The sequence below is a fragment of the Oncorhynchus kisutch genome, linkage group LG3 (genome assembly GCF_002021735.2).
Source record: "Oncorhynchus kisutch isolate 150728-3 linkage group LG3, Okis_V2, whole genome shotgun sequence".
Classification (NCBI taxonomy): Eukaryota; Metazoa; Chordata; class Actinopteri; order Salmoniformes; family Salmonidae; genus Oncorhynchus; species Oncorhynchus kisutch.
In genome coordinates this window covers 67,252,047-67,277,342 of record NC_034176.2, presented here as the reverse complement: position 1 = coordinate 67,277,342, position 25,296 = coordinate 67,252,047, and the positions used below count along the sequence as shown (strand labels likewise).

The 25,296-nt window shown below is 43.8% G+C and overlaps 4 protein-coding genes across 15 annotated transcripts; 2 read left to right on the top strand and 2 right to left on the bottom strand.

The window, feature by feature from the left end:
- Positions 1 to 673: 673 nt before the first annotated feature.
- On the top strand, positions 674 to 4,018 carry LOC109873034 (dynein assembly factor 1, axonemal-like). Its single transcript, XM_020464535.2, has 8 exons — positions 674 to 913; positions 1,035 to 1,089; positions 1,186 to 1,277; positions 1,457 to 1,678; positions 1,770 to 1,936; positions 2,135 to 2,256; positions 2,374 to 2,540; positions 2,643 to 4,018. Exons 1-8 carry the CDS (start codon positions 787 to 789, stop codon positions 3,212 to 3,214), a joined length of 1,524 nt encoding a protein of 507 aa, XP_020320124.1. The 5' UTR covers positions 674 to 786; the 3' UTR covers positions 3,215 to 4,018.
- Positions 4,019 to 4,800: 782 nt separating this feature from the next.
- On the bottom strand, positions 4,801 to 7,644 carry LOC116359299 (neuritin-like protein). Its single transcript, XM_031812081.1, has 3 exons — positions 7,384 to 7,644; positions 6,213 to 6,360; positions 4,801 to 5,911 (listed from the first exon to the last, which is right to left on the bottom strand). Exons 1-3 carry the CDS (start codon positions 7,568 to 7,570, stop codon positions 5,602 to 5,604), a joined length of 645 nt encoding a protein of 214 aa, XP_031667941.1. The 5' UTR covers positions 7,571 to 7,644; the 3' UTR covers positions 4,801 to 5,601.
- A 4,844-nt stretch (positions 7,645 to 12,488) lies between these two features.
- Positions 12,489 to 14,719, bottom strand: LOC109888357 (THAP domain-containing protein 11-like). Its single transcript, XM_020479527.2, has one exon. The coding sequence runs from the start codon at positions 14,579 to 14,581 to the stop codon at positions 13,748 to 13,750; it is 834 nt and encodes a 277-aa protein (XP_020335116.1). The 5' UTR covers positions 14,582 to 14,719; the 3' UTR covers positions 12,489 to 13,747.
- On the top strand, positions 14,459 to 21,238 carry LOC109888332 (centromere protein T). Of its 12 annotated transcripts, none has more exons than XM_031812043.1 (15): positions 14,928 to 15,015; positions 15,442 to 15,545; positions 15,726 to 15,855; positions 16,690 to 16,846; positions 17,010 to 17,103; positions 17,223 to 17,359; positions 18,018 to 18,078; positions 18,176 to 18,327; positions 18,556 to 19,184; positions 19,239 to 19,455; positions 19,671 to 20,009; positions 20,089 to 20,188; positions 20,277 to 20,444; positions 20,661 to 20,765; positions 20,876 to 21,238. In XM_031812043.1, exons 2-15 carry the CDS (start codon positions 15,457 to 15,459, stop codon positions 21,006 to 21,008), a joined length of 2,511 nt encoding a protein of 836 aa, XP_031667903.1. In that variant the 5' UTR covers positions 14,928 to 15,015; positions 15,442 to 15,456; the 3' UTR covers positions 21,009 to 21,238. The 12 variants fall into 12 exon arrangements, with proteins under 12 accessions (XP_031667860.1, XP_031667903.1, XP_031667892.1 ...); XM_031812032.1 differs by having other exon boundaries at positions 19,239 to 19,464; XM_031812000.1 differs by lacking the exon at positions 14,928 to 15,015 and adding an exon at positions 14,459 to 14,567 and having other exon boundaries at positions 18,556 to 19,464.
- Positions 21,239 to 25,296: the final 4,058 nt, after the last annotated feature.

Sequence of the window (25,296 nt, the reverse complement as noted above, 5' to 3'; positions counted from 1 at the left end):
CAGTTCTGTTATACTCACAGACAATATTTTTACAGTTTTGGAAACTTTAGAGTGTTTTCTATTATATGCATATTCTAGCATCTTGTCCTGACAAAATAGAACGTTATTTTTTCAAAAATGAAAATACTGCCCCCTAGTCTCACAAGGTTTTAAGCACGTGTAATAATTACTAGTATTCTGTGTTTTCCCATGCTAAAGGGATTGCTTTTTATTATAACGGTTTATCTGCCTTCCCAATAAAAAATTGTTAGAAAATTCGAACATTTATTTTATGAAAAATATATGTTGTATGTTTCTGGACAATGCTCCATGCTGCATGGGTTGACAAAATGACCGAGCGGCACAGATTACTGTTCGATTTGAGAAGCGTGCTCCTCTCAGATTTCGTCCGATGACGTTACGGGCCATAACACGGTGCCCCGCGGTTTAGCGTCATCGAATCCGCACATTAATACTGACGAATTTCTTCGTTTTTTTAATAATGTATTTCCTTTTAATTTATGTAATTCAAGGCTCATCTGTAAAATAGACATTGGTCTCAGTATGACTCCCTGATAAAATAAAGTTTAAATTAAATATGACTCTGGCTTGCACAACCAATCTTGAGAGAATGGCGGTCGTCGTTTGATGCTTCACCGTTGCTATGGAAACACAAAGCTTTACCTGAAAAAAGCTGACAGGGAGTTTATTACAAGTTATTACAACTGGCTAATACGTTAACAGAAACTGTTAACTAAACAAGTAAATAGTGTATATAGAAGTAGTAATCACTTAAAACTATCGCCGATGCATCCTGAACCCCTCGAATCCGGTGAGGTGGAAGAAGAAAGTGGTGAGGAGTCCAGTATGACCCTGCAAGCTGGAGATGTTGACATCGCGTTCAGCAATATTTCTGCAACTTCCAGTAAACTAGGTTAGACAGTTCACTATAATTTAGCATAATAGTCAGCACATGGCAACATGTTAAATAATCGCATGAGTCTAGCCATGTCTAAAGTTATCCTCCTATCTCACTTGTGTGTCCTCACATACAGAAGTCGACAAACTCATACAAGCCCAACAACAAGAGGAAAAGGACTCTGGTCCAAGGTAATCTTAAAAGCTAGGAATTGGCTGTCAGTAGTCTTCTAACATTATTGTTCATTCTGTCTAGCATTCTAACTAGTGACGCTTTATGTTCCTCAGAATGACAAAGACATTTCTGAAGGACCACTGCAAGCAAAATAAACTCTACATGACACCTCGATTGAATGACACACTGTATTTGCACTTCAAAGGTGTGTCTGAAATTGTTGTTGTTTATGGACGGGTTAGATATATTGTTGCATGAATAATTTATAGAAATTAAAATCATAAGCTTTGTGTGGTCTATATAGAATTGTAGGTGGAATACAACTGCACTGTTAGAGTTCTTTTAGTATTCTTATGTTATTTATTTTATGTTTTCCCCTCTTAGGCTTCTCCACCATAGAGAATCTGGAGGAGTACACAGGGCTGAAGTGTCTCTGGCTGGAGTGCAACGGACTGCAGCGCATCCAGAATTTGCAGGCCCAAACAGACCTACGCTGCCTCTTCCTCCACCAGAACCTCATACACAATCTGGAGAACTTAGAACCACTCAGCAAGCTCTGCACCCTCAATGTCTGCAACAACTACATACGCACCATTGAAAACATTGGTGAGTCTGTCCTCACTCTACGTACCGCACCTATCTCTGTGTGTGTGTGTGTGTGTGACTCCATCTATTTGATTTGTGAGTATTTTCCAAGCCTGCCTGCCTGATCTGGGCACCTTGCAGATAGCCCATAATAAGCTGCAGACAGTGGGAGACGTGGAGCATCTGAGTCAGTGCCTCTCCCTCAGTGCACTGGACATGTCCCACAACCTGCTGGATGACCCAGACATCCTCACTGTGCTGGAGAGAATGCCTGAACTGGTGAGAAGACATGCTCACAACAGGCTCACACAGATTAACAGTACTGTATGCAATAGAGATCATATCATCTTTATTCATTAGTATGCCCATGCGCATGACACACTGACTATAAAATGCAAATACTCTTGCTTCATGCTGATAATATACCCAAGTGTGTGTGTGTGTGTGAATACACCCTTGTTGTTCCCTCCTCCTCAGCGCGTGCTGAACCTGATGGGAAATGAAGTGATAAAGAAAATCCCATACTACAGGAAGACTATGATCATACATCTCAAACAGCTCACATACCTGGACGACCGACCTGTGTTCCCAAAGGACAGGTGCATTACCAATTTGTCTCTGTTTGCCCGTACATGTCATACTTATGCTTGAGTCATTGTGTGGTCTGATGTTGGTCCTTGGATGCTGTATGATTGTCATGTGGTTGCGGTATGAAGGGCGTGTGCGGAGGCGTGGGGGACAGCGGGTCCGGAGGGGGAGCGCAGGGAGAGGGAATCATGGCAAACACGAGAGAGAAGGAAGATCCAGGACAGTCTGGACACCATGGCAACCATCAGAGACCAAGCCATGGAGAAACTGCGACTCAGAGAGCTGCAAGAGAGAGGTACACATACACGCACTCATATCCACACACACACACACTTGGAACCTCCTTACACACACATGACGTAGAGAAGTTTGATAAGGGTGTGTTGACCTTTTCTAGGGGAGTATGAGACCACTACAACTCCAGAACTTGAGAGCCCCAGTAAAAAGAACCAGAGGCAGAATCAGAGCCCAGGCTGGGAGGAGAGGATCCAGGCGTTTGTGGAGGACAGTCTGGAGGCCCATGAAGAGTTCCTACAGACACAGAGAGAACAGACAGAAAAGGAAGAGCTAGGCAATGAACAGCCACTGAAGAAGCAGCTAGACAGAGAACAACCAGAATCCGGAGGGAGATCGGCTAGAGAGAGAGCACCAAGAGGGAGATCGGCTAGAGAGAGACCACCAAGAGGGAGATCAGCTAGAGAGAGAGCACCAAGTGGGAGATCAGCTAGAGAGAAAGCACCAAGTGGGAGATCAGCTAGAGAGAAAGCACCAAGTGGGAGATCAGCTAGAGAGAGCGCACCAAGAGGGAGATCAGCCAGATGGAGAGCACCAAGAGGGAGATCAGCCAGATGGAGAGCAAGCAACAGAAGAAAGCTTAAAGGAAGAACTGTTAGAGTTAAACCAGTCAAGGAGAGAACAACTACAAAGAAGGAGAGTGTATTTAATTTGGGTCAGCTGTGTTATGTCTGAATTGACCATCTGTGTTTCCAGCGAGTATTCCGGCCAATGATAGAGGTCGTTTCAGGAGACAACAACGATGTAGATCCAATCATACATCAGAGTGGGACAGTGTGGACCACAGAGACCACATCTACCTCAGGTCCATGCTCATCTTCACTGTTCAGGGTCTGTGACAAAATGTCAAACAAATCGCCCACCAATCACCTAGTAGCATTGGACCCAGAGGTGGGGGATGCCCCAGAACCTCAGGGAGAACCCAGACAGAGGCAGAGCCCTGAAGCCAGCAAACCAGGTTGTCTCATTGAGGAGCTGGACTAACCCTGCAGAAGGCTTTGATAGCATTAACAACACTAGGTTTAGGTGTTCAATCTGGGAAAGCCTTGTTTTGCTGAAGACGGGTACAATGTAAGCACAGAGAGATGCTGTGGAGCTATTTCGCAGCCATGGGTTTACACCCAACACATTTTCCACTCAAAACAATGTTTTTTTTGTTCGTTTTTCCTAGCTGTTCTATTACTGGTTATACTTTATATTCTGTATTCTCAGGCTCAGTGTTTTGAATTAAGTGTTCATGAACTGCATTCAAATCCATTCCAAGATAATCCCAGGCAGATTATAGCCAGGGCTCATAAAATAAAACATTATAGTACAGTATGGGGAATTTGTCTCGGTGCTTGTTACACAAATACTTTAAATATACCACTAGGTGGCACTTAAGTACCAAATATGCAATACCCCCTTGCTCCTAATTTTTTTACCTTTATTTAAATAGGCAAGTCAGTTAAGAACAAATTCTTATTTTCAATGACAGCCTAGGAACTGTGGGTAGAATGAGGGGCAGAATGACAGATTTGTACCTTGTCAGGTTGGGGGTTTGAACTTGCAACCTTCCAGTTACTAGTCCAACACTCTAACCACTAGGCTACCATGCCACCCCAATTACAGAAAATAAAACATAAAAAACGAGTTTAGAAAATAGAGTAATGATGATGATGATCATGCATAAATGTGTTATTTTGTCAAAGTCTTTGCGTGTTTTAGCAGTAGTATTATTACAGACCTGCTAATTCAAAAACACATGGACTGTATCATTTAATCTACCTGGGACTGAGGGTGAGATTTCAGGGCTCCCTGAAAGAAAACATGGCCCGGTGCCCAGGTCAAATACTGGTCACAGGGAGACTAGAGAATAGATTTTAGTAGATTGGGTCTTTTAATAAAGGTACCAAAAAGAGGATTAACAAAAAATATATCCACCTGTCTCCTCATCTCTCTTGTCATAGCCACACGCATGCACAAATGGCATTGTCTACTGTTCTCTAAATCTTTGTTTCTGTTCATGACCATGTTCACATCATAATTCACCATCTCTTCATGTTTCCTCCTCCCTCTCCCCCTCCTCCCTCCCCTACTCTGACACATGGCTAGGATGTGCAGTGTGTCCTGGGCTGTCAGGGTGCATCAAGGGATGCTGGGCAGGAACAAAGACAGATTAGATTGATCTGCTCATGACCTTCTGTTATGAAAGGATTTAAGAGCAAAGATTACAAACACACACACACACACACATAAGATACACACACACACACGTTTCACATTACATACTACATCATACATATCCTTGTAAATATATTTTATTACAAATGAATGCATGAATTATCAAATCTAACTGTCTGGATTAATCATCTGTGTGTCTGTTTGAATTCACATCTTACAATTGAATGAAACAATGCATGCATCCCTTAAAGCAACTGCTCTGTGAAATCTGACATGAAACTATGAAAACAAACATGTATCTAAGGGAAGTGCAGCTTCTGATATCATTTTTACATTATGATGAATCATTACATAATAAGTCCACAGGCACACTGTTTGTGGTGGCTATTCCATGCCCAGTGCCCACACAGGCAATGCAAGAATCAATGATTGGGGAATATAGGGATTTAGTCAGGTGGTGGCTGAGTAAAATACATTCTACAGGTATAGCTCATATAAAAACACGAAAGTGTATACAGGTGTAGGGGTTCTGTAGGTCTGATATCTAATTTTACATTAATACTATTGGTCAACAACTCAGATTCTGAATCCAAACAACTCAAGATGTTATAAAAGGTCTTAGATTCGTTCTTTCTATTTTTTGTTCCTGTCTTTCTTTCTTACATGAGCTATGTGCCATGAATGAAGTCCATAACGCTTGAGTGTTTTCTTGCGTGTTTGTGTGTACATGTACCTGTCTGTGTGTGTATGCGTGTTGGAGGAGGTATGCATTTTGGCGTGAGGATGTGTGCTTGCGTGTGTTTTGGGGTTTTCCCAGGTGTGTGTTGGTTAATTTTATGCTCAGTCCAGTAAAACACAAGGCTCACAGAGAACCTATAGCAGTCTGAGGGAGGCTAGGGCTACATCCTGAGAAGGAGCAGTAGAGAGATGCATGCTGAGAGCAGAAGCGTGGTGTAGGCGGGTCCAAGGTGATGCATGTACCCTTTTAGAGTTTCTTGATTGGTCTGGTCTGATGTTGGTGGGCTCAGGGAGGGTGGCACGGGCACTGTATTGGGTGCCAGTATGGTGCGGCTGGCACACATGTCATAGAGGTTTCCAGAAAACTGTGTCTTCCTAGACTCTTGCCTCAGAGACTCCCACACAGCCGCTGCGTCTCCAGGACAACCGACAAGTGCCGCATTCGCACACACATGGAATGCATCCCATGATCTGTAAGGGGGCAAATATGACAACATGAGAGAGTGGTTTGTGAGGGAGTGTGTTTTTTTTAAGTATGTGAAAGGAATACTCCAAGGAAGTCTGAAATTTGTGAATGAGGGATGTGGGACGTGTGTGTGTGTGTGTTTACAAGTGTTGGAGCACATGTTGGGTTACAGTCTGATTCTGTAGGAGTGACTTGGTCTGAAAATGAACACTTATGTTTGTAAGGAGATGGGAGAATATGCAAGGAGAAAAAGAGAGCTGGAGTGATTGAATAGGTGTCAAATTGGAGTGGGAGAGAGAGACTCACCTGCAGACTGTGTCAATGTCCTGTGTGCTCTGCTCTTTCTGTGTGTCACCCAGACTGTCCCCCAGAGTGAGGAGACACTGAGCAAAGCTCTTGTAGATGACGCCACAGGAGCTAGGGAGTGCAGCAGCCCAACACACAGGAGCCAGATCTAAGGGAGTGAAGAGAATGAATGTGAATTACAGTAGATACATAAGCTCTTTTGTCCACTGCTATTAATAGATTACTTTTCATTTGTTTATTTATGTCTGGGGTTTTAGCATCGGAGTAAGGTAATTCATCAGCCTGTCCGCCTCTGGAGATACCTGCTATGCCCGTGTGTGTGTGTGTGTGTGTGTGTGTGTGTGTGTGTGTGTGTGTGTGTGTGTGTGTGTGTGTGTGTGTGTGTGTGTGTGTGTGTGTGTGTGTGTGTGTGTGTGTGTGTGTGTGTGTGTGTGTGTGTGTGTAAACTACATGTACACACACATTGGTAAACAAACAACCATATAATCAAACACACACACATTAGCCCTGAGGGAGGGTGGAGAAGGAACATGAAGATGAGCATCACCACAGGGGAAGGTTGGGGTGAATGCAACAAACTCAGCAAATGAATCTCTTGCTCTGGTGTCCTAGCACAACATGCATTATGTCTCTCTCTCTCTCAACGTAACATTCTTATAGCCTTTAGTCAACTCCGTAGACTACAGGAGGTACCGCCCCTATCCTCAGCGGGATAGTATTCTCCAGCTGTCCCACAACTCCCTGAGAGACGACAGTGGGAGGCACACACACACATAAACACACACACTGCGCTGTTCAGAACAAGATAGAACAGCATGTATTTCATTAGGATAAGTGCTTCGTAAAACCTCTCTCCTTCATATCCGAATGGATTCAGAAAGAAATACATTTTCACCCATACAGTTGCTCTCCTCTCCTGACCAACTTACCATCACCCCATACCAAACCATCACTCCTGCTCTGCTACTTATGCCATCCCTTCAGTTTCAAATATTCTAACAAACAACAGTTGAACAGAAAAAATACAGGAAACTAGTAAGAGCAGAGTGAGGTAAAAGCTGCCTTTTGAAGCATCAAACTGCGCTCACCACACTAAAGTAACATCACTACAACACACACAGAGACACGCAGACATACAATACATAAATAGATAAGGGGAAAGCATCCTTACAGAGGTAAAGAGCAACAGGCAGGAGGAAAGTCACGGTGCAGGCATGGGACCTCATACTCAACTGGCCCAACTGAGTCCAGTGGAGCCCCAGCACACAATTAATGGGCTCTGATCTGATGACGTTCACAGCAGTGTTATAATCCCGGACAGAATTTTGGTGTCTTCTCAGAGTGAGGTGTCCTGTCATTCATTTGTTGGATCATCAGAGCTCAAGAGAAGAGCAGAGCATACAGGCAGATCGTAGTGAGTGTTCACGGGATTAACAGAGCAAAGGGCCGACGAGCTGCATCCAGGGGATGTGTGTGTAGGGGAGGGGTGGAGGGCAAGCTGTGGAAAGCTTGGGGGCAACGGACCAGGGACGTCACATCATAGCACACTGGATTAGAGCATTCTCATTTCCAATCTCAGTATTAAGGGCATTTAGTGGAGGTAAAATAGCACATAGCACAAACTCACAATGCAGTGTGTCAATAGTTTGGTAGAGAGAAGAGAAAGCGGAGCTCCTGAGAAATATGAGCTTTATATGAACTCAGCAAAAAAAGAAACGTTCTCTCACTGTCAACTGAGTTTATTTTCAGCAAACTTAACGTGCAAATATTTGTATGAACATAAGATTCAACAACTGAGCCATAAACTGAACAAGTTTCACAGACGTGACTAACAGAAGTGGAATAATGTGTCCCTGTCCGGAATAAACAGATAGCCGTCCTGACAGGATATTTCCTTAGCAAGATCACCGAATCAACAGTCCAGTTAGAGAGGGTGACAATGGAATTAGAAGTCTAGTAGAAAGGCCTCTTTAGTGTCCTAAGTTTTCATAACTGTGACCTTAATTGCCTACTGTCTGTAAGTTGTTAGTGTCTTAACGACCGTTCCACAGGTGCATGTTCATTAATTGTTTATGGTTCATTGAATAAGCATGGGAAACAGTGGAAACAGTGGATTTTTACAAATTATCTTTGAAAGACAGGGTCCTGAAAAAGGGACGTTTCTTTTTTTGTTGAGTTTAGTTTGCAGAACAGTTTCTTACAAAAGAGGGGAAATACTCCCTAACACAGACCCATAAATTCCAGATGTTTGGAGTTACTATTTCTCAATGAATGGAATTTATTCTGGGTTTATTGAGATTACACTGTAAATCTGTCCTATCCACCCCCACACACATATACTGTATACAGTGTATTTTCATAGTTTCTGCCTGTGTGGGACTATGTCTTGTTTTCTAGGACGGTAAGGTGGGCTGTGCTGGGTTAAATAATCCGATTTTTGGGAAGAAGCGGGCAGATGGATGAGATCCCAGTGAGGATTAGAGAATCCAGCCCACCTGGGAGAGACGAGCTCGGAATCAGAGGATCCTCTGGGACACTCAGCTCCCAGAGGACAGGGGGGGGGGGGGGGGTTCAGGCAACATCAGTTACCCACACACAGATCATATATGGAGTTTCCCTCTGCCCACCATCTAATGACAGCCCTACCTGGTTGAGCCTTTGGATTATAGACAGTTACAGACAGTTTTAACAACCCACTTCCCACTGCTCCACCCTCAAATCAAATCAAATCAAATGTATTTATATAGCCCTTCGTACATCAGCTGATATCTCAAAGTGCTGTACAGAAACCCAGCCTAAAACCCCAAACAGCAAGCAATGCAGGTGTAGAAGCACCCTCCATGCCCCCCAGATGGCTGGCGCTGGGTGCATTAGTAGATAAGTCCTGTTTCACATCTGTAGACAGTCACACATGGGAGGAACGATATCTCAACAGTAATCTGCGGTTTAATACAACCATTAGCTTCTGAATAATCTGACTGCCTCTGGAGATACCTGCTATGCCCCTGTGTGTGTGTGTGTGTGTGTGTGTGTGTCCATCAGAATGACAATCAGAATGACAACTGGAAGCAGGGATTGAGATTAGGTCCTATACACAATATCCCTGACTATCTGATTGCAGAATAAGGGTCTCAGCATGGCAGGAAGCTGAGAGCCACGATCGTCACACTGCTGTTTAATCTTCCACAGTTCAATGGATGGCATCTTCATATAGATTTGAGGGTCGGATTAGGTAGATTAAGAAGTAGGGACACTATGATCAGATAAAGTGTATGTGCTTTATCTCTATGGTTGTTCAGAGAATAGAGAAGAACAATGGTTAACAATGAAAGGCAAGGACAGTAGAATATATGGCACCAGAGTACACACAGGCTAACAAAATCAACATGGGCAAACAAGGTTAAACAGGCTTAACATAACCAAAGAAAGAAATGTGCCACAAAAGCGAATGTAAATCCTTACAAATAGAGGCAAATCCACTTGGAACGATGCATGGCAGTGTGGTCACTTACACAAGTCACGCGATGACTACTGAGAGCTTTGGCATGGGATTGTTTGATAGAGGATTTCATGAATTGTTTGTTTTGTAAAAAATATGTAATTCACAGACATTCACGTCAAAACACAGTGTTATACTTTAATCTTGGAATACTCTTTAATGACATAGGGTTTCCTCTTGAAAGTACCATGATAGGAGAGGCAGCGGAGTCATGCACATTGTTTTAGGGAATTTGATTCATATTATATAAGGCGCTAAGGAAGAGACAGTGAAATGATTAGACATGAGTGGCTATGCTACGCAGATACTGTGTGGTGAAAGTGAGAGAGAGAGAGAGAGAGTGGGGGGAGAGAGAGAGAAAGAGGGGATAGGGAAAGGGAGAGAGAGTTGTGTAAATTTGATTGACAGGCCCAGATTAAGTCATTACATAACTCTACTGGGACCTGGGGTAGAGAATAAATCCAGATTAGGATTAGGAACCCCCCTCTCTCCATTCATCTCTCTCTCTCTCTCTCTCTGTCACACATATAATTCCTGTTCCCATGTCAGCTGAAAAGGTACATTCTTTCGGTGGCAATCATATGACAAATGTACATATATACACAAACTGCATAGTGAGTCATCCAGTTTACACACATCATTGATCTTTAAACTCCAAAATAACTAGCAATGCAATGTACACAGAATATTCACAGACACAATTTACACACTGTCTAACAAACATACACACATACAGGTTACCTACCCTGGGAAACAGCTCTGAGCTTTCATGTGAGGGGTTAGCCCTCTGACAAAGCCTTTGCTAACCAGCAGTGGAGCCTCAGAGTGGTGTGGTCAGAAGACTGAGGGTGCATATCAATACTCTTACTTGGCCTCCTCGTCTCCTTTCCTTAATCTACACTGTTATAATTTGACATCCCTCATAGTGTTTTTGACTGTCCAGTGCTTTTTAATCCATACAAATGAAGGAGGTTTCCATTAAACCTTTTTATGCTAGTAAAGTACATGTAGGATAAAACATTTCATGACGAGCCAGATGAAAACATTCCAAATGTTGACAAAACTCAATACGCTAGACATAATGGGATCTTTTTGTATCGGTAAAATGAATTATGCGAGATATGTCGATGGAAATGCTTTTATGCGCGAATATTGATACAATAACCATCATATCGAAGTAAACTTGAGAGTCACACGATGACATGTGTAGTCCTCCAACTATGATTTGGGAAACCCTGCAGTTTATTAGACTACAGATTAAATCAATTATGATGAATTTCACAGGGTGGTGAAAGTGCAAATCAAATCAAATCAAATTTATTTATATAGCCCTTCGTACATCAGCTGATATCTCAAAGTGCTGTACAGAAACCCAGCCTAAAACCCCAAACAGCAAGCAATGCAGGTGTAGAAGCACGGTGGCTAGGAAAAACTCCCTAGAAAGGCCAAAACCTAGGAAGAAACCTAGAGAGGAGCCAGGCTATGTGGGGTGGCCAGTCCTCTTCTGGCTGTGCCGGGTGGAGATTATAACAGAACATGGCCAAGATGTTCAAATGTTCATAAATGACCAGCATGGTCGAATAATAATAAGGTAGAACAGTTGAAACTGGAGCAGCAGCACAGCCAGGTGGACTGGGGACAGCAAGGAGTCATCATGTCAGGTAGTCCTGGTGCAAGGTGATGAGCTTGCTGCTCCTTTCCAATAAATATCGAGGGTCTTGTTATGGTGACATGATCATCGATGTTTGGCTGCCATTTGACAAATAAAAATAATCTCGCTCTTTCGTCCATAATAATAATCTCACTATGTAGGCTATACGTGAGCTCGAGCCAACACCGCTAAAGCGCACGTTCCAAGAGTGTGCACACTCTTGGAAACAACGCAACATAGTTTGTGATAAAACCATCATTTGAGTTGAAAATGCAGTGGAAACCTACTTAACTTCTCTTTTTTATTTGAATACCACAAAGGGTATTTTTACGTGTATTACGTCATCACGCACCGCCTTTTATCAGCGACAAATTAATTTGATGGAAACATCTATCGTGGGAAAATGCGCGTTTTGTTTTTATGCTTATTTTAGAATATTCGCATGAAAATCTGTCACCACGCCCCCTACGTTGCAATGCTAATCACATCTCGCTCTTTGAAAAAAAAAAGGTTTTTATTTAACCTTTATTTAACTATGATAAATGGAGTTGAATGACTGTTTGCTAAAGACAAGTCACTCACTAATAGATAGAATCTACAACAAAATAATACAATAGAAAGTAGCAAAGATTCTTATAAATTACAGTTTACTGATGCTAAGGACAGGGGTAAGAATGCATAAGGTCCCATATAACAGAGGAAGGTAAGATAGTGGACCATGATCCGCCAAGGGAGAAAGATAGAGAAAAGGTGATCTATAGGGATGCACACTTGACAGACAGAATGGGGAGGGAAAGTCCAGTGACATTGATGTCCAAGCTGTAGTGTAGTGCCATCTACAGTCTCTGTATAGTGCAGCAGGTCTGGTGAAAGGATTCAAACTTTATTTTGAAAATGAACTCCCCATACCAGATATTCTTTAATGTGAGCTAGTCATTTAATTTGATTTATTAGGATCCCCATTAGTAGACGCCAATGGCGACAGCTAGTCTTACTGGGGTCCGACGCTTAACGAAAAATACATTACAGACAAAACACTTTACAATTTACAGTTAAAAACATGAACATGTAGTGTGTGTATCTATCAGTTACACATGAATGTCAGTACAAACACACAACAAGTAGGTCACATGGGGGATAGGCATTGTGCCATCAGGTGTTTCTTTATTTGTTATTTGAAAACAGGTTTGATGTTCACTTGCGCTATATAAGATGGAAGGGAGTTCCATACACTCATGGCTCTGTATAATGCTGTACATTTACTTGAATTTGTTCTGGACCTGGGGACTGTGACCCCTAGTGGCATGTGGGGGGGGGGGGGGGGGGGGGGGGGGGTAGTACGTGTGTGTGCCAGTGCTGTGTGTAAATTGACTATGAAAAATATTAGGAATGTCCAACACATTTCTTATAATCAAGATAATCTTAAGTCATGATTCTAGATCCCTTTGATGTTCACGGTAAGTGAATTTCTAAGAGAAAGTCTGTTTCAATTGAAAAGGGGAATAGAAATGATAGACATCAACTGCATGATTTGATCACTGCACCAAGAATAACACTCATGCATCAATTTAAACAGATAAAGAAACAACTCAGGATATATTATTTCAAAATTAAATTTACTTCAAATGGTTATGGTTTAAGTTTCAGAACAGTCATTGCTGTCAGGTCAAAGTTCAACAGTCAGAGGTTAACATAATATCCATACGTGAGTGGCAACTACAGATACTGTATCAAACTATTTGGGAGAAGGTTGAGACACAGTCACAGTGAACCTTTAGGTGGTATAAAAGCCTTGCAACCAGAGAGCCATGGATCAAGACAGGTCTCTTGTGGAAATAGGCACCTCATAAGCACACATACTTTTATGATACCCAACACATCTTCCCACAGCTAGAGTCACAAAGCAACCTTGTTTTGGAGGATGGCCTCTGAGCTGAAAAGCTGGTGTTTAATATACTGCAATGAGAATTCAACTGCAGACACTGACATACAAACAGCTCAACAACCAGAAAAAAATGGCCTAATAATTCCCCCAACCCCCTGTTCTGTCGAAAGTAGGCTACAGAGTTGCAGCCAGGCAATCCACAAGAATGCATTGGCCAATGTTTTTACACTCCCCTAAAAGGCTGCTTGCACTTAGCAAACACACGGGTGGACTAAATTGGGCAATGTTTTATAGGCAACTATGGGATTATTACTATCAACTAGCTAGCCAAAAATAGCATGAGTAGACCAAAAAGTTGCTATCTCTTCTATTGAAAATAAATTGTCATCGCTTTCGTAAAAAGAGGGTTTGCTCTGCTCTCCACGGACCCCCTTCATCTCACGTTAAAGTCTTAGGTCGCGACGGTCTTTAGCTATCCATCCTTTGGGTGGGAATGATGGTCACATTTTCTTTACCGCTGCTCCTGCCGAGAGCAAACGGTCCCGCTCTCGCACCTCCTCCTGTAGCTTGGCCTCGGTTACGCGCAGCTGGCGGATGGTTGCCTTCATCTCCTTCATCTTCACTTCCATGAGTGCGATGATGTCCCGCTGCTCGTTCAGCTTCCGAAGTAGTTCGGCCGAGGTGGTCCCGGTGGTCAGCGAGTACGCGTGATCCAGCGGGTTGCTGACAACGCTGTAGTACTGCACAGTCTGCTGCTGGGCAGCGGCCGCGGCGTCTGCAGGGGGATCGTCACCCCCAGCCAGGTCAGTGGAGCTGGAGACGACTGCAGTAAAACAGGACCCGTCACCCTGCGCGGCTGGATTTACAGGTCCGAGGTATTCGCCGTCTGGGCCGATCTGCACCACGATAGGGCCATCAGTAGCAGCTGTGTCGGTGACTGCATCGCTCTGAGCGGTCTCAGCGGCACCTGGGGCTGTCGAAACAACGTTTGTGATGACAATACTACCTGGACTGGGGGCTGTAACAGGAGCCGCCGCAGACGCTTTCCTGTTCCTGCCCCTTCGATTCTTGCGTTCATTCACTCCTCTCAGCGGGAAGAGCGTCGGTACTCGAACGGTATAGGTCTTTCTGCCACCGGGAAAGTGTACGCTACAGACGCGGTGTCCAGTAGTGGGTTGGAAGGTACTAAAACAGCCGCTCACCCCGGCCCGGGAGATGTTCTTGAGCCAAATTTCCCTTTGCGTGGTATCCTTTGGAAATGTGTAGAACCGCAGCTCTCTGTCCCGATGAGAGTTGTTGTAGCAGCCAGGGACACAGCAGGTGAATCCAGGCATATTTATTCCAATGAAAATCTGATAAACTTGTTATTCTATTGAAGTTTTATCTAATTTATTTTTGTTTCGTTCTTCCTCGCGTTATTATCAAGCCCATCGGCCTCGAAACGGAACTACACGTCCCACAATGCTTACAACTTCCTGTTTTGTGTCCTAAGCAGGCAGTCCCAAAAATATGACATTTTGTTTAGTGTTGCGCACAATTAATATAGTTTTAGACGTATTTGTGTATAATATCTCATAAGTGTATTATGTTGATAGATGTTTAACTATTGTATCTATTATTACTGTTTTCCAAGCAATTGTGTATCAGAACTAAGAACTTAAATAAACTACAAGTCCCATAATGAATCCCGAATAGCTTTTCTGCTTCCCCAAATTCTAATCTCGCGAGTTTTCACTTACATTTTAAACGCGGGAGCCATCCGCTAAAGGTAAACACTAGCTAGCAAGTTTTTTTATTGTATATATAATTTTTCATAGTATCCTTGCAAGCTTAGGATACTATCATAAAATAGCACATCAAAACGTTGTTTTTCCACATAGAGGCGACACGAATCTAACGTATCGTGAACACGACTCGGTAGAATTCCTTGATTGTGTCAGTCAGTATGATACATTTAACTTTAGCTTAGTTTGGATAGCTAGCTAGGTTAACCTGTTACGTTAGCGTAGTTAACTTTAACGCGTTAGTCGCCCCACTTAACTTACTTTCAGAAGTAGTAAGTTATGTGTTTATTTGCATTAACGTTAGCTAGCAAGTACTAAGCCGGTAGTGAGCTAGCTAACTAATTGAAACTGACAGCATGTCAATTATTTCCAGAATATCGATAAGACGTTTACTTCTTCTGTTTCGACAGACTGAATGTTATGCCATGGATTCTGTAGATGAGGACCTGTCTGCTCGAATTCTCCTGCAAAATGTAATTCAAACGGAGTCCTCCAGGTCCCCAATTACCCGCAGGTAAATCAACACTGTCGAAAAGTGTCAGCCACAGTACCTACTACTATCGATCAATTAAACTTGCTGTGGCTAACGGTTGTCTACTGTTAGGTTGACAGGCCTTCTCTTGTCAACTGTGATATCTCCAGATAAATGTTAACATTTTAATGGAATAAGCCATGTGTGTTATGTCCTCTCTAGTGCCTCCCAGGCTCAGTTCCAGTCCCCTGGGTCCAGAATCAGACATAGTATCAGACTAAGGAGGAGTGATGTTGTGGCCCTTACCCCACAGGAGGCCCTTAAACAGAGCATCAAAAAGAAGCTTCGTGAGGTCAGGTTAAGCTGGGTGTACACTGTGATTTTGGCCCCAAGTTTAGCTGTCCCAGACAAGGTTTTGAGATCGGAGACAAAATCCCCATGTCCTTGCCTACTCTGGGTGAGCGGCCATCAGCTACACTGTTTAATGTGAGCGGGTCAGAGATGTAATCAGAGGGCTACCGATCCTGTCTTTGATCAGTCCCAGACGTCCCAATATTTTTAAAGGTGTTTGATTTTATCTGCACAAAATCTGCAATGCTGTTGTAGTGTGACATGTGTAATGACAAGATTTGAGAACGGTGATCAGCAATAGCCAGTGAGATGTTGACTTTGTTTCACATCACCCAGAATGTGTACTCTCGAGCAGGAGCGATGATTACTACTAGTATGTGTTTGTACTTGCCAAAGTGTCAAAACGTTACAGCTCTGACAAGCTCTTTACACACAATGTATTTCAATTAAAAATGTATTGGCTAGATATTTCAACTCTGTATGGCAAGCATGAATGTCTGACTGATAACGTTTGAGGCTGCTTTGAGCCACAGCTCGTTCTAGCTATGAAATCACATCTTTGTCAAGACCGCATGGTATAGAGAATCCTCAAGACCAAGTGAAGAATGTTGTCGTGCGTGACCTCCCCTCTTTTGTTTGCGACAAGACAACTACAGGAAAGACGGTCATTTAATGTGAGAGGCTCCAGGATGTTAGGATTTTAAAGTTGTGTAGTGTCCGCCCGGCATTACTTTGAAGATCTGTCTTTCTGTCCGTTTGTCTGTGTTGGGCAGAGGAACTGTTTTAAACAAGGCTTGTGTTGAGTTCATCAGCATTTTTGTATTTTCTCTTACAGAGCACTTCCAGGTCTTCCCTGCCAGAGCCACCCAGTAAGAGGTGGGCTGTATCAGAGGGAGTCGGGAAGATAAACACGCCTGCACCAGCCACAGCCTCACTTTTCTATGACGATGACATCACACCTAGATACCTACTCAGGGGGATCCTGCAGACAGGTGAGTGTTGTCATATCACAGTGAGAGTGTGTGGGTCAGCGTTTTAATTATTGACTAGCGGTAAGATGTAGGTTTTATTATATGCTCATCATGGGCACATTATGGCCCGTTGTTCAATGATCTTTGTTTTTGTTTCTCTTCTATCTCCTCTCTGATTGGTCAGAGCCGGAGACATCCCTTCTGGTTCAGGACCGGCCAGTCAGGAAGGAGCCAGAGCTGCCCTCCACAAACTCCAGTCTTCACAGCAACCGCCCAAGGTATGCTGACAGACAAGGACGATATCCTCAGAGGTGCACTCAGGACACACAGCCCCCTGCATTATTGGTGTGGTGATGTGTGTGTGCGTTCACACCTTGTTTTTGTTTGTGCCTCCTAGTACCGGACTGTCTGAGTTGGATCTCCCTGACATGACCACCACAGTAAACCTGTCAAATACGGTGAAGGGACTAAGCAGGAAGCGACCATGTCGGAGTCTCAACATAACAGCATTCAACAGGCAGCTTGAACATGAAGGTACGGTCATGGTCGGCACTGTACAGTGTGTGCGCATGGTTAAGTTTGTGTGACATCTATAACTGGAGCATGTTCTGAACATGCTACAGGGAAGAAATGTTCTCTTCCGCTCATTTTGACCCACTGACAATCCCACTTCTCATGGGTTCAAGTTTAAATTAAATTGTATTTTTCGGCAAATACCATGGGTGTAGACTTTTCCATTAAATGTTTGCTTACGAGACCTTCCCAACGATGCAGAGTTAAAAAATAATAATACAAATAGTAACACAAGAGGAATAAAATACACAAGAATGGAGCTATATACAGGGAGTACCAGTACCAGATCAATGTGCAGGGGTATGAGGTATTTGAAGTAGATACTGTATGTACACGCAGGGTAAGTGACTAGACATCATAATAAGAGTAACATGATGTGTGTGGGTTTTATGTGAGAGTGTGTGTCTATATATAGTATTGTGAGTGCATAAAGTCAGTGCAAGAAAGGATCAATGCAGATAATTTAATGGTTACACGGACTAACTATTTAGTTGTCTTATGGATATTTAGTAGTATTATGACTTGGGGGTAGAAGCTGTCTCGGAGCCTGTTGGTTAGGAGTCTGATGATGGATGTATTCACTGATAGAATTTTATGTTTGTGGATTCCTTGTTTGCAGATGGAGAAGGTGGCAGTGCAACAGAAAAATACCTCTCATCCCTGTCTTCTGCCTCTCCAAGGTAAAGAGCTGCAAATTGGAAAAACTTCTGCTCTCTCATTGAATTTCAGTAGTGAATGTCAGAAATGTAAATGAGGCTGCTTTCTCATATTTTCTAGCTCTATCACCTTCTCTCTGAAAACACCCTTGATGGACATTCTGACTGAGAAAAGGAGATTTCAAAGGAAGGTAGCAAATCGTAAAAATGTTTGCCTTGAGGAGTTTGACGAGGCCCTACGGAATCGACAGGCGTCAATGGGTGGAGACCCTGGTAAGCCCTTTCCTCTGTATCCTATATCATTTCTTCCCCATTATATCTCTGCTTGTCTTTTGTTCGGTGTATTATATTGTATGATATGCACTTAAATTATCGGGAACAATATGAGATTGAGACTCTTATGTAAGACTACATTTTGTGTGAAGAGTCAAACTTAAACCTAAGTACTTCCACCTCTTTTTTTTCTCTTTCCACGCCCACCTCCCTCTCCCTGTTTTTCAGAGCTGAGTGTTAGGGAGGATCAGCAGGGTCTCAGTGAGACCGTTCGTTCTGAGGGATTCACCTTGGGACTGAGTGACCTCACCGCTCCTGACATCACCCATGACATCATCACCAGCAAAACAGAGCTCTACGCCCCGCCTGATGACACAGCAACAACCTTCACTATCGCCACCCAGGACAAAGACACCATCACAGGCACACAGATCCAGCGAGAAATGGGAGGAATGGAGGATGAGGAGGAGAAAGATATGGAGGAGGTAGGGGAACAAAAGGAGTACAAGATGGAAATAGACAACAAAGATAGAGAGGATTTGGCTGTTGATGCTGGGCAGAGAGAGGCCTTGGTGAGACAGGAGGAGTCCAAATCACAGACCGAAGAGGTAGCTGACTCCCGGACAGAAGAAGATGAGGAGCTGGCTAAATCTCAAACAGAAGGAGAGGTAGCCGAGTCTCCGACAGAAGGAGAGGTAGCCGAGTCTCCGACAGAAGGAGAGGTAGCCGAGTCTCCGACAGAAGGAGAGGTAGCCGAGTCTCCGACAGAAGGAGAGGTAGCCGAGTCTCCGACAGAAGGAGAGGTAGCCGAGTCTCCGACAGAAGGAGAGGTAGCCGAGTCTCCGACAGAAGGAGAGGTAGCCGAGTCTCCGACAGAAGGAGAGGTAGCCGAGTCTCCGACAGAAGGAGAGGTAGCCGAGTCTCCGACCGAATCTCAGACAGAAGATGTAGCAGATGAAGGGAGACAGGTAGTGGGAAAAGGCTTGACATCACAGAGTTTATTACACAACGTGATGCACATCAGTCGGAGAGCTTATTGCTCAGAGGGTGGTGTCAAGGTTGCTGGAGTGATGGAAGGAGGGAGGGGCTACAAGAGCATGGGAGCAGAGCTCCATCCTACAGAGACTGGTGAGTCAGGTTGGTAATGAGAGCATGATGTGATAATGAAATATGTGACATGTTGTGAACAGTATTCCACTTGGCTCAAATACTGCTTGTCAGCAAGACTGTTCAGTCTTTTTTAAGTTTGAAAAATAATCTTAGTGGGTCTATTCTATTTTCTATTGTATTTAATTTAATATTTGTGAGGCTGTTTTATTGATGTCTTTGTGTGTGTTTTGTAGGGTGCGCAGGCAGAAGGTCAGAGGGGGACACTGCTGGTGAGTGGCACAGCGGGCCGGAGGTGGGAGCTAGTGAGAGCGCCCACACAGTAACCCTTGGCAGCGCCCCTCCCTCCCCGTTGCCCCAGGAAGATGAGCTGGAAGGTTTGAGTAGAACAGGCACCAGCCTTGGAAATGAGGAGATGGCGAACTCCATGCCTCCTTTAGAGATGACCTTTGAACCTGAGAACAATGCCCCTCATAGTAGCATTTCATCCCTGCACCCCATCACTGCCCAGAGCCCAGCTGATCATGAGGAGGACTGGGATGATGTGGAAGAGCGGGATGGTATCCAGAGTGAAGGTTAGATCCACAAAATCTGTATTCAGGTGTGTGTGCGCGTGCGTATATGTTGTGATGACTAACCCCTTCTTTCCTGCAGAACTGTCCATGAAGACACCTGCGTTTGTCAGAGAGAAGAGGAATGCTCTGCCTATTGACCCCCTGGCCACACCCACTATTCTCAAAGACCTTCAACCAAGGCAAGTCACACACAAACACATGCAATCATTTTAGTAGTAGTATTGTGTGCAAGCTTGTGACCTAATCTGTTGTCTTTTGGGGCCTCAGTGTTTCGGCTGGTGCTGCAGCTGCGGTGAAGCCCAAAGCGGTGAGGGGAAAGCGGACTGGATCGGCCAAGAAGGATCCTGGTCTCTCTAAGAGCTACATCATGAGCGTGTTCAAACACTTTGCCAAGACCAAGGTGTCTACAGATGTCTACCCTGTCCTAAAGGAGATGTAAGAATCTACAGCCATCTTAGGGAAAAGTGCTTGTTCATTAACCTGCACATTAAGTGATTTAGTGATGTACCGATCTGTTTAAAGACAGGAAAACATCAGAATACAACTGTTCTTTTATCGTTGATGTTAAATTATTTGTATTAGTGACAATAGAGGACTTACTTAATGATAATGTATTGATGGATGAATGCATGTGTAACATTTACTTGCCAGAATGGAGCTCTACTTTGACCGACTAGCTGATGACTTGGAGATGTTTGCTGCTCACGCCAAGAGGAAGACCATTGAGGTAGAGGATGTAGCGCTGCTGATGCGGAGGTTTGTTTATAGCTGTGGTTCGTCAGGTGTTTAAGTGTACAGTATGTACTATAATCTCCTTGTCGTGTGTGCGTGCATTCGTCTTTCTCTAACTCGGTTTTTCTCTCCAGACAGGGGTTTGTGACTGACAGCATGCCAGTCAATGTGTTGATTGAGAAATATCTCCCAATGGAATCCCGGAAGCTCCTCATTCCTGTGGCAACAAGTGGTAACTACGTCATTCCCAAACCGAGGAGAAAATGACCAGCCTATACTGAAAATGATTGGCTCAAATCATAATGTGGGCTGATGTTGTATATTTGATTGAATATTAACAGCAGGTTAATTTATTATTTGTAGACACTCATTCAAACACAGCCAGAACAAGACCATGTAACCTGGTGTAAATGTGTTTTTGTTTGAATATGGCTTTGCTTTTGTTTTGTTTGTTTATATTTGTCAAATATTACTGCAATAAAATGTATTTGATTTAATCAGTAGTCTGGTCTGGCATTTGTTAGGACCTTTGGATGACAAAGGAGACCCTGAGGTTAGGAGTGCCTTTGCTTCCATCAGAGAATCCTGAAAGACAACCAATACAACAAGCACTATAGTTTGTAGATACTAATCTAATGCCCTCTGTCCTCATGCTGCCCCCAGTTTTCACGATCGACCCAGCTAATCACAGTACAGTCAGAATAAAAAAGCAATCATTCAAACTTTCGCATTCGTTACTTTGGGGTGTGATCATTAGGCAGATAATGTTTCAAAACGTTTTGCCACAAACCGTTTTACTCCAAACAGAAAATGCAAACGACCGTTTCTATTGGACAAATTCAATTAGGCCCATTTTCGTTCGCCTTGATTGCTTCGGTTTGGTTCTTGGCTAAGGGTCAGCTTTCAAACAATATGCTTCGAACACACTGATTGTGATTTTGCGTTTTGGTACACCAGAAATACATTCATTTCCAATGGATCGCTGCGTTTGCCTTGCAGCATTGCGTTGCAGAGGCAGTTGTAGTACGTTATGTGTGGTAAATCGAATGTATGCATCAAATTGTATGCGTAGACTTGACAGAAAGTAGAATGTTGAATTTTTGTTGCACACATATCCAGTAAAAAGAATGTGGGATTCCATAATAAGAAACAGTTTGATTGCATAATTACATATTTTATTCATTTGCCAACTAGCATACATACATTATTCGATGACATCTAAAAATTAATTGTGCGAGCCTATAATATAATTTCCCTCCAAAATGCAGTTTTGGAGCGAAATGCAATAATAGTCAAGATAGCAGAGAGTAGGCTCTTTCAACAATGAGACCAAACGGTGATGAAGGTGGTCTTGGTCGCGCTGTTGGGCGGGTGTAAGGGACCAGCCCTGCCGAAAGCGCAGGTCTGTGTGGGTCTAGAGATGGTTGAAGTCCCGAAAGCATGGAGGGGAGTTCCACCGTCTCATTCAAGATCTTCAACTGTTTGGAGAAGAATTTCGAAGTTACTTTCGTCTGGACCGAAGCCAGTTCGATCACCTGCTCCAGATGGTTGGAGCCAGGATCGCCCATATGTGACAGATTTACTTTCACAGAATGTTCATTAGGACTATAACTTTTCCCAAAGTTGGTTTAAAATAATTTAATGATGCAATGTTACCAAATGAAAATAAAGTTGGGGTGCCTTCTGCCCTGATGAAGGTGGGCTAGTCTTCTCCAGGACCCCTTGTTGGTCAAGACAGTAATTCATTAAATTCTTATTGGAATTACTTACGCTCTTAGAAAAAATGGTTCCAAAAGTGTCCTTCTGTTTTCCCCATAGTATAATCCTTTTTGGTTCCAGGTAGAACCCTTTGGGGAAAATGTTATAGATGGAACCCAAAAGTTTCTTCAAAGGGTTCTCCTATGGGGACAACCGGAGAACCCTTTTAGGTTCTAGATAGCACCTTTTTTTCTAAGAGTAGAGTTGGTCTGGGCTACAGTTTGATACAGCCATAGACTGAATTGTACTGCTCCAAGGCATTTTTAAATGATGGTTGATGACTATTACAATATAATTAGCAGAGCATAAACTAATGAGGTAGGTATATGAGTAGGTAGAATATGTGGGTGGAATTTCAAGTTACACACAATATTGAGAATTATATTTCAGATTCTTGACGACAGGGGATTCCTACAGGACCATCGGATTTAGCTTCGGAGTTGGATGGTCCACAGTGGCAGGCATTGTCCCCTCTGTGGCACAAGCCATTTGGGACGGTCTGGTTGGTGAATACATGCCTGTCCCTAAGGAGGAAGACTGGAGGGCCATCGCTGCTGAGTTCCTGGAGAGGTGGAATTTCCCCAACTGTCTTGGCTCCATTGCTGCGAAACATGTAGTCACCCAGCCTCCACCGACCTCGGGTTCGCAATTCTACAACAAGGGTACATATTCAGTTGTACTCTTGGCTGTTGTAGATGCCATCTACTGTTTCCGTGTCGTCAATGTTGGTGCTTAAGGCAAGGGAAGTGATGGTGGGACTCTGCCTTCGGCCAGGCACTTTAGGATGGCACCCTGGAGATTCCACCACCTGCATCACTCCCTGGGGCTGAAGACCTGGGACCTGGTCCCCACGTCTTCGTCGAGGCCTTCCCTTGAGACCCAACCTCATGAGGCCCTACGCTGGACGCCAGCTGCCATTGCCAAAGTCTGCAAGGATCTTTAACAAACGACTATCCAGGTAAAGGTTAGTTGTTGAATGCGCCTTTGGGATTCTGGCAGCCTGGTGGAGAATGTTTTATTTATTTTATTTGACCTTTATTTAACCAGGTAGGCCAGTTGAGAACAAGTTCTCATTTACAATTGCGACCTGGCCAAGATAAAGCAAAGCAGTTCGACAGATACAACGACACAGAGTTACACATGGAGTAAAACAAACATACAGTCAATAATACAGTATAAACAAGTCTATATACAATGTGAGCAAATGAGGTGAGAAGGGAGGTAAAGGCAAAAAAGGCCATGGTGGCAAAGTAAATACAATATAGAAAGTAAAACACTGGAATGGTAGTTTTGCAATGGAAGAATGTGCAAAGTAGAAATAAAAATAATGGGGTGCAAAGGAGCAAAATAAATAAATAAATTAAATACAGTTGGGAAAGAGTTGTTTGGGCTAAATTATAGATGGGCTATGTACAGGTGCAGTAATCTGTGAGCTGCTCTGACAGTTGGTGCTTAAAGCTAGTGAGGGAGATTTTTGTAGTTCGTTCCAGTCATTGGCAGCAGAGAACTGGAAGGAGAGGCAGCCAAAGAAAGAATTGGTTTTGGGGGTGACTAGAGAGATATACCTGCTGGAGCGTGTGCTACAGGTGGGAGATGCTATGGTGACCAGCGAGCTGAGATAAGGGGGGACTTTACCTAGCAGGGTCTTGTAGATGACATGGAGCCAGTGGGTTTGGCGACGAGTATGAAGCGAGGGCCAGCCAACAAGAGCGTACAGGTCGCAATGGTGGGTAGTATATGGGGCTTTGGTGACAAAACGCATTGCACTGTGATAGACTGCATCCAATTTGTTGAGTAGGGTATTGGAGGCTATTTTGTAAATTACATCGCCAAAGTCGAGGATTGGTAGGATGGTCAGTTTTACAAGGGTATGTTTGGCAGCATGAGTGAAGGATGCTTTGTTGCGAAATAGGAAGCCAATTCTAGATTTAACTTTGGATTGGAGATGTTTGATATGGGTCTGGAAGGAGAGTTTACAGTCTAACCAGACACCTAAGTATTTGTAGTTGTCCACGTATTCTAAGTCAGAGCCGTCCAGAGTAGTGATGTTGGACAGGCGGGTAGGTGCAGGTAGCGATCGGTTGAAGAGCATGCATTTAGTTTTACTTGTATTTAAGAGCAATTGGAGGCCACGGAAGGAGAGTTGTATGGCATTGAAGCTTGCCTGGAGGGTTGTTAACAGTGTCCAAAGAAGGGCCGGAAGTATACAGAAGGTGTCGTCTGCGTAGAGGTGGATCAGAGACTCACCAGCAGCAAGAGCGACCTCATTGATGTATACAGAGAAGAGAGTCGGTCCAAGAATTGAACCCTGTGGCACCCCCATAGAGACTGCCAGAGGTCCGGACAGCAGACCCTCCGATTTGACACACTGAACTCTATCAGAGAAGTAGTTGGTGAACCAGGCGAGGCAATCATTTGAGAAACCAAGGCTGTAGAGTCTGCCGATGAGGATGTGGTGATTGACAGAGTCGAAAGCCTTGGCCAGATCAATGAATACGGCTGCACAGTAATGTTTCTTATCGATGTATTGGGGAGTGCTTGGTCTCAGCCCCTCAAATGTTGATGCCTGAGTAAAGACCATGTGTGTTCTCCACAACTACCTGCAGAGGTCATTCCAGGAGCCGCTCCGGGTGGAGACTGGCACGCCAAATGGTCACCTACCTGATGTCACCAGGGCATGTGCCAACAACACCCCCAGACAGGCACTCCAGGTGAGGGAGAAGCTGACCACCTACTTCATCACCAGCAGGTGAAGTCCCATGACAATATGCCGTGGAGTGAAACAGCTCTTTGAAGA

Excerpts from the sequence above, each read along its gene's own strand:
- LOC116359299 (XM_031812081.1), bottom strand. The coding sequence starts at position 7,570 with ATGACAGGACACCTCACTCTGAGAAGACACCAAAATTCTGTCCGGGAT. Across the intron at positions 6,361-7,383 it reads GCCTGTTGCTCTTTACCTCT|ATCTGGCTCCTGTGTGTTGG; the intron begins GTAAGGATGCTT and ends TCACTCCCTTAG. Across the intron at positions 5,912-6,212 it reads GACATTGACACAGTCTGCAG|ATCATGGGATGCATTCCATG; the intron begins GTGAGTCTCTCT and ends GCCCCCTTACAG.
- LOC109873034 (XM_020464535.2), top strand. The coding sequence starts at position 787 with ATGCATCCTGAACCCCTCGAATCCGGTGAGGTGGAAGAAGAAAGTGGT. Across the intron at positions 1,090-1,185 it reads GAAAAGGACTCTGGTCCAAG|AATGACAAAGACATTTCTGA; the intron begins GTAATCTTAAAA and ends TATGTTCCTCAG. Across the intron at positions 1,278-1,456 it reads ACTGTATTTGCACTTCAAAG|GCTTCTCCACCATAGAGAAT; the intron begins GTGTGTCTGAAA and ends TTCCCCTCTTAG.
- LOC109888357 (XM_020479527.2), bottom strand. The coding sequence starts at position 14,581 with ATGCCTGGATTCACCTGCTGTGTCCCTGGCTGCTACAACAACTCTCAT.
- LOC109888332 (XM_031812000.1), top strand. The coding sequence starts at position 15,457 with ATGGATTCTGTAGATGAGGACCTGTCTGCTCGAATTCTCCTGCAAAAT. Across the intron at positions 16,847-17,009 it reads CAGGGGGATCCTGCAGACAG|AGCCGGAGACATCCCTTCTG; the intron begins GTGAGTGTTGTC and ends CTGATTGGTCAG. Across the intron at positions 17,104-17,222 it reads CTTCACAGCAACCGCCCAAG|TACCGGACTGTCTGAGTTGG; the intron begins GTATGCTGACAG and ends TGTGCCTCCTAG.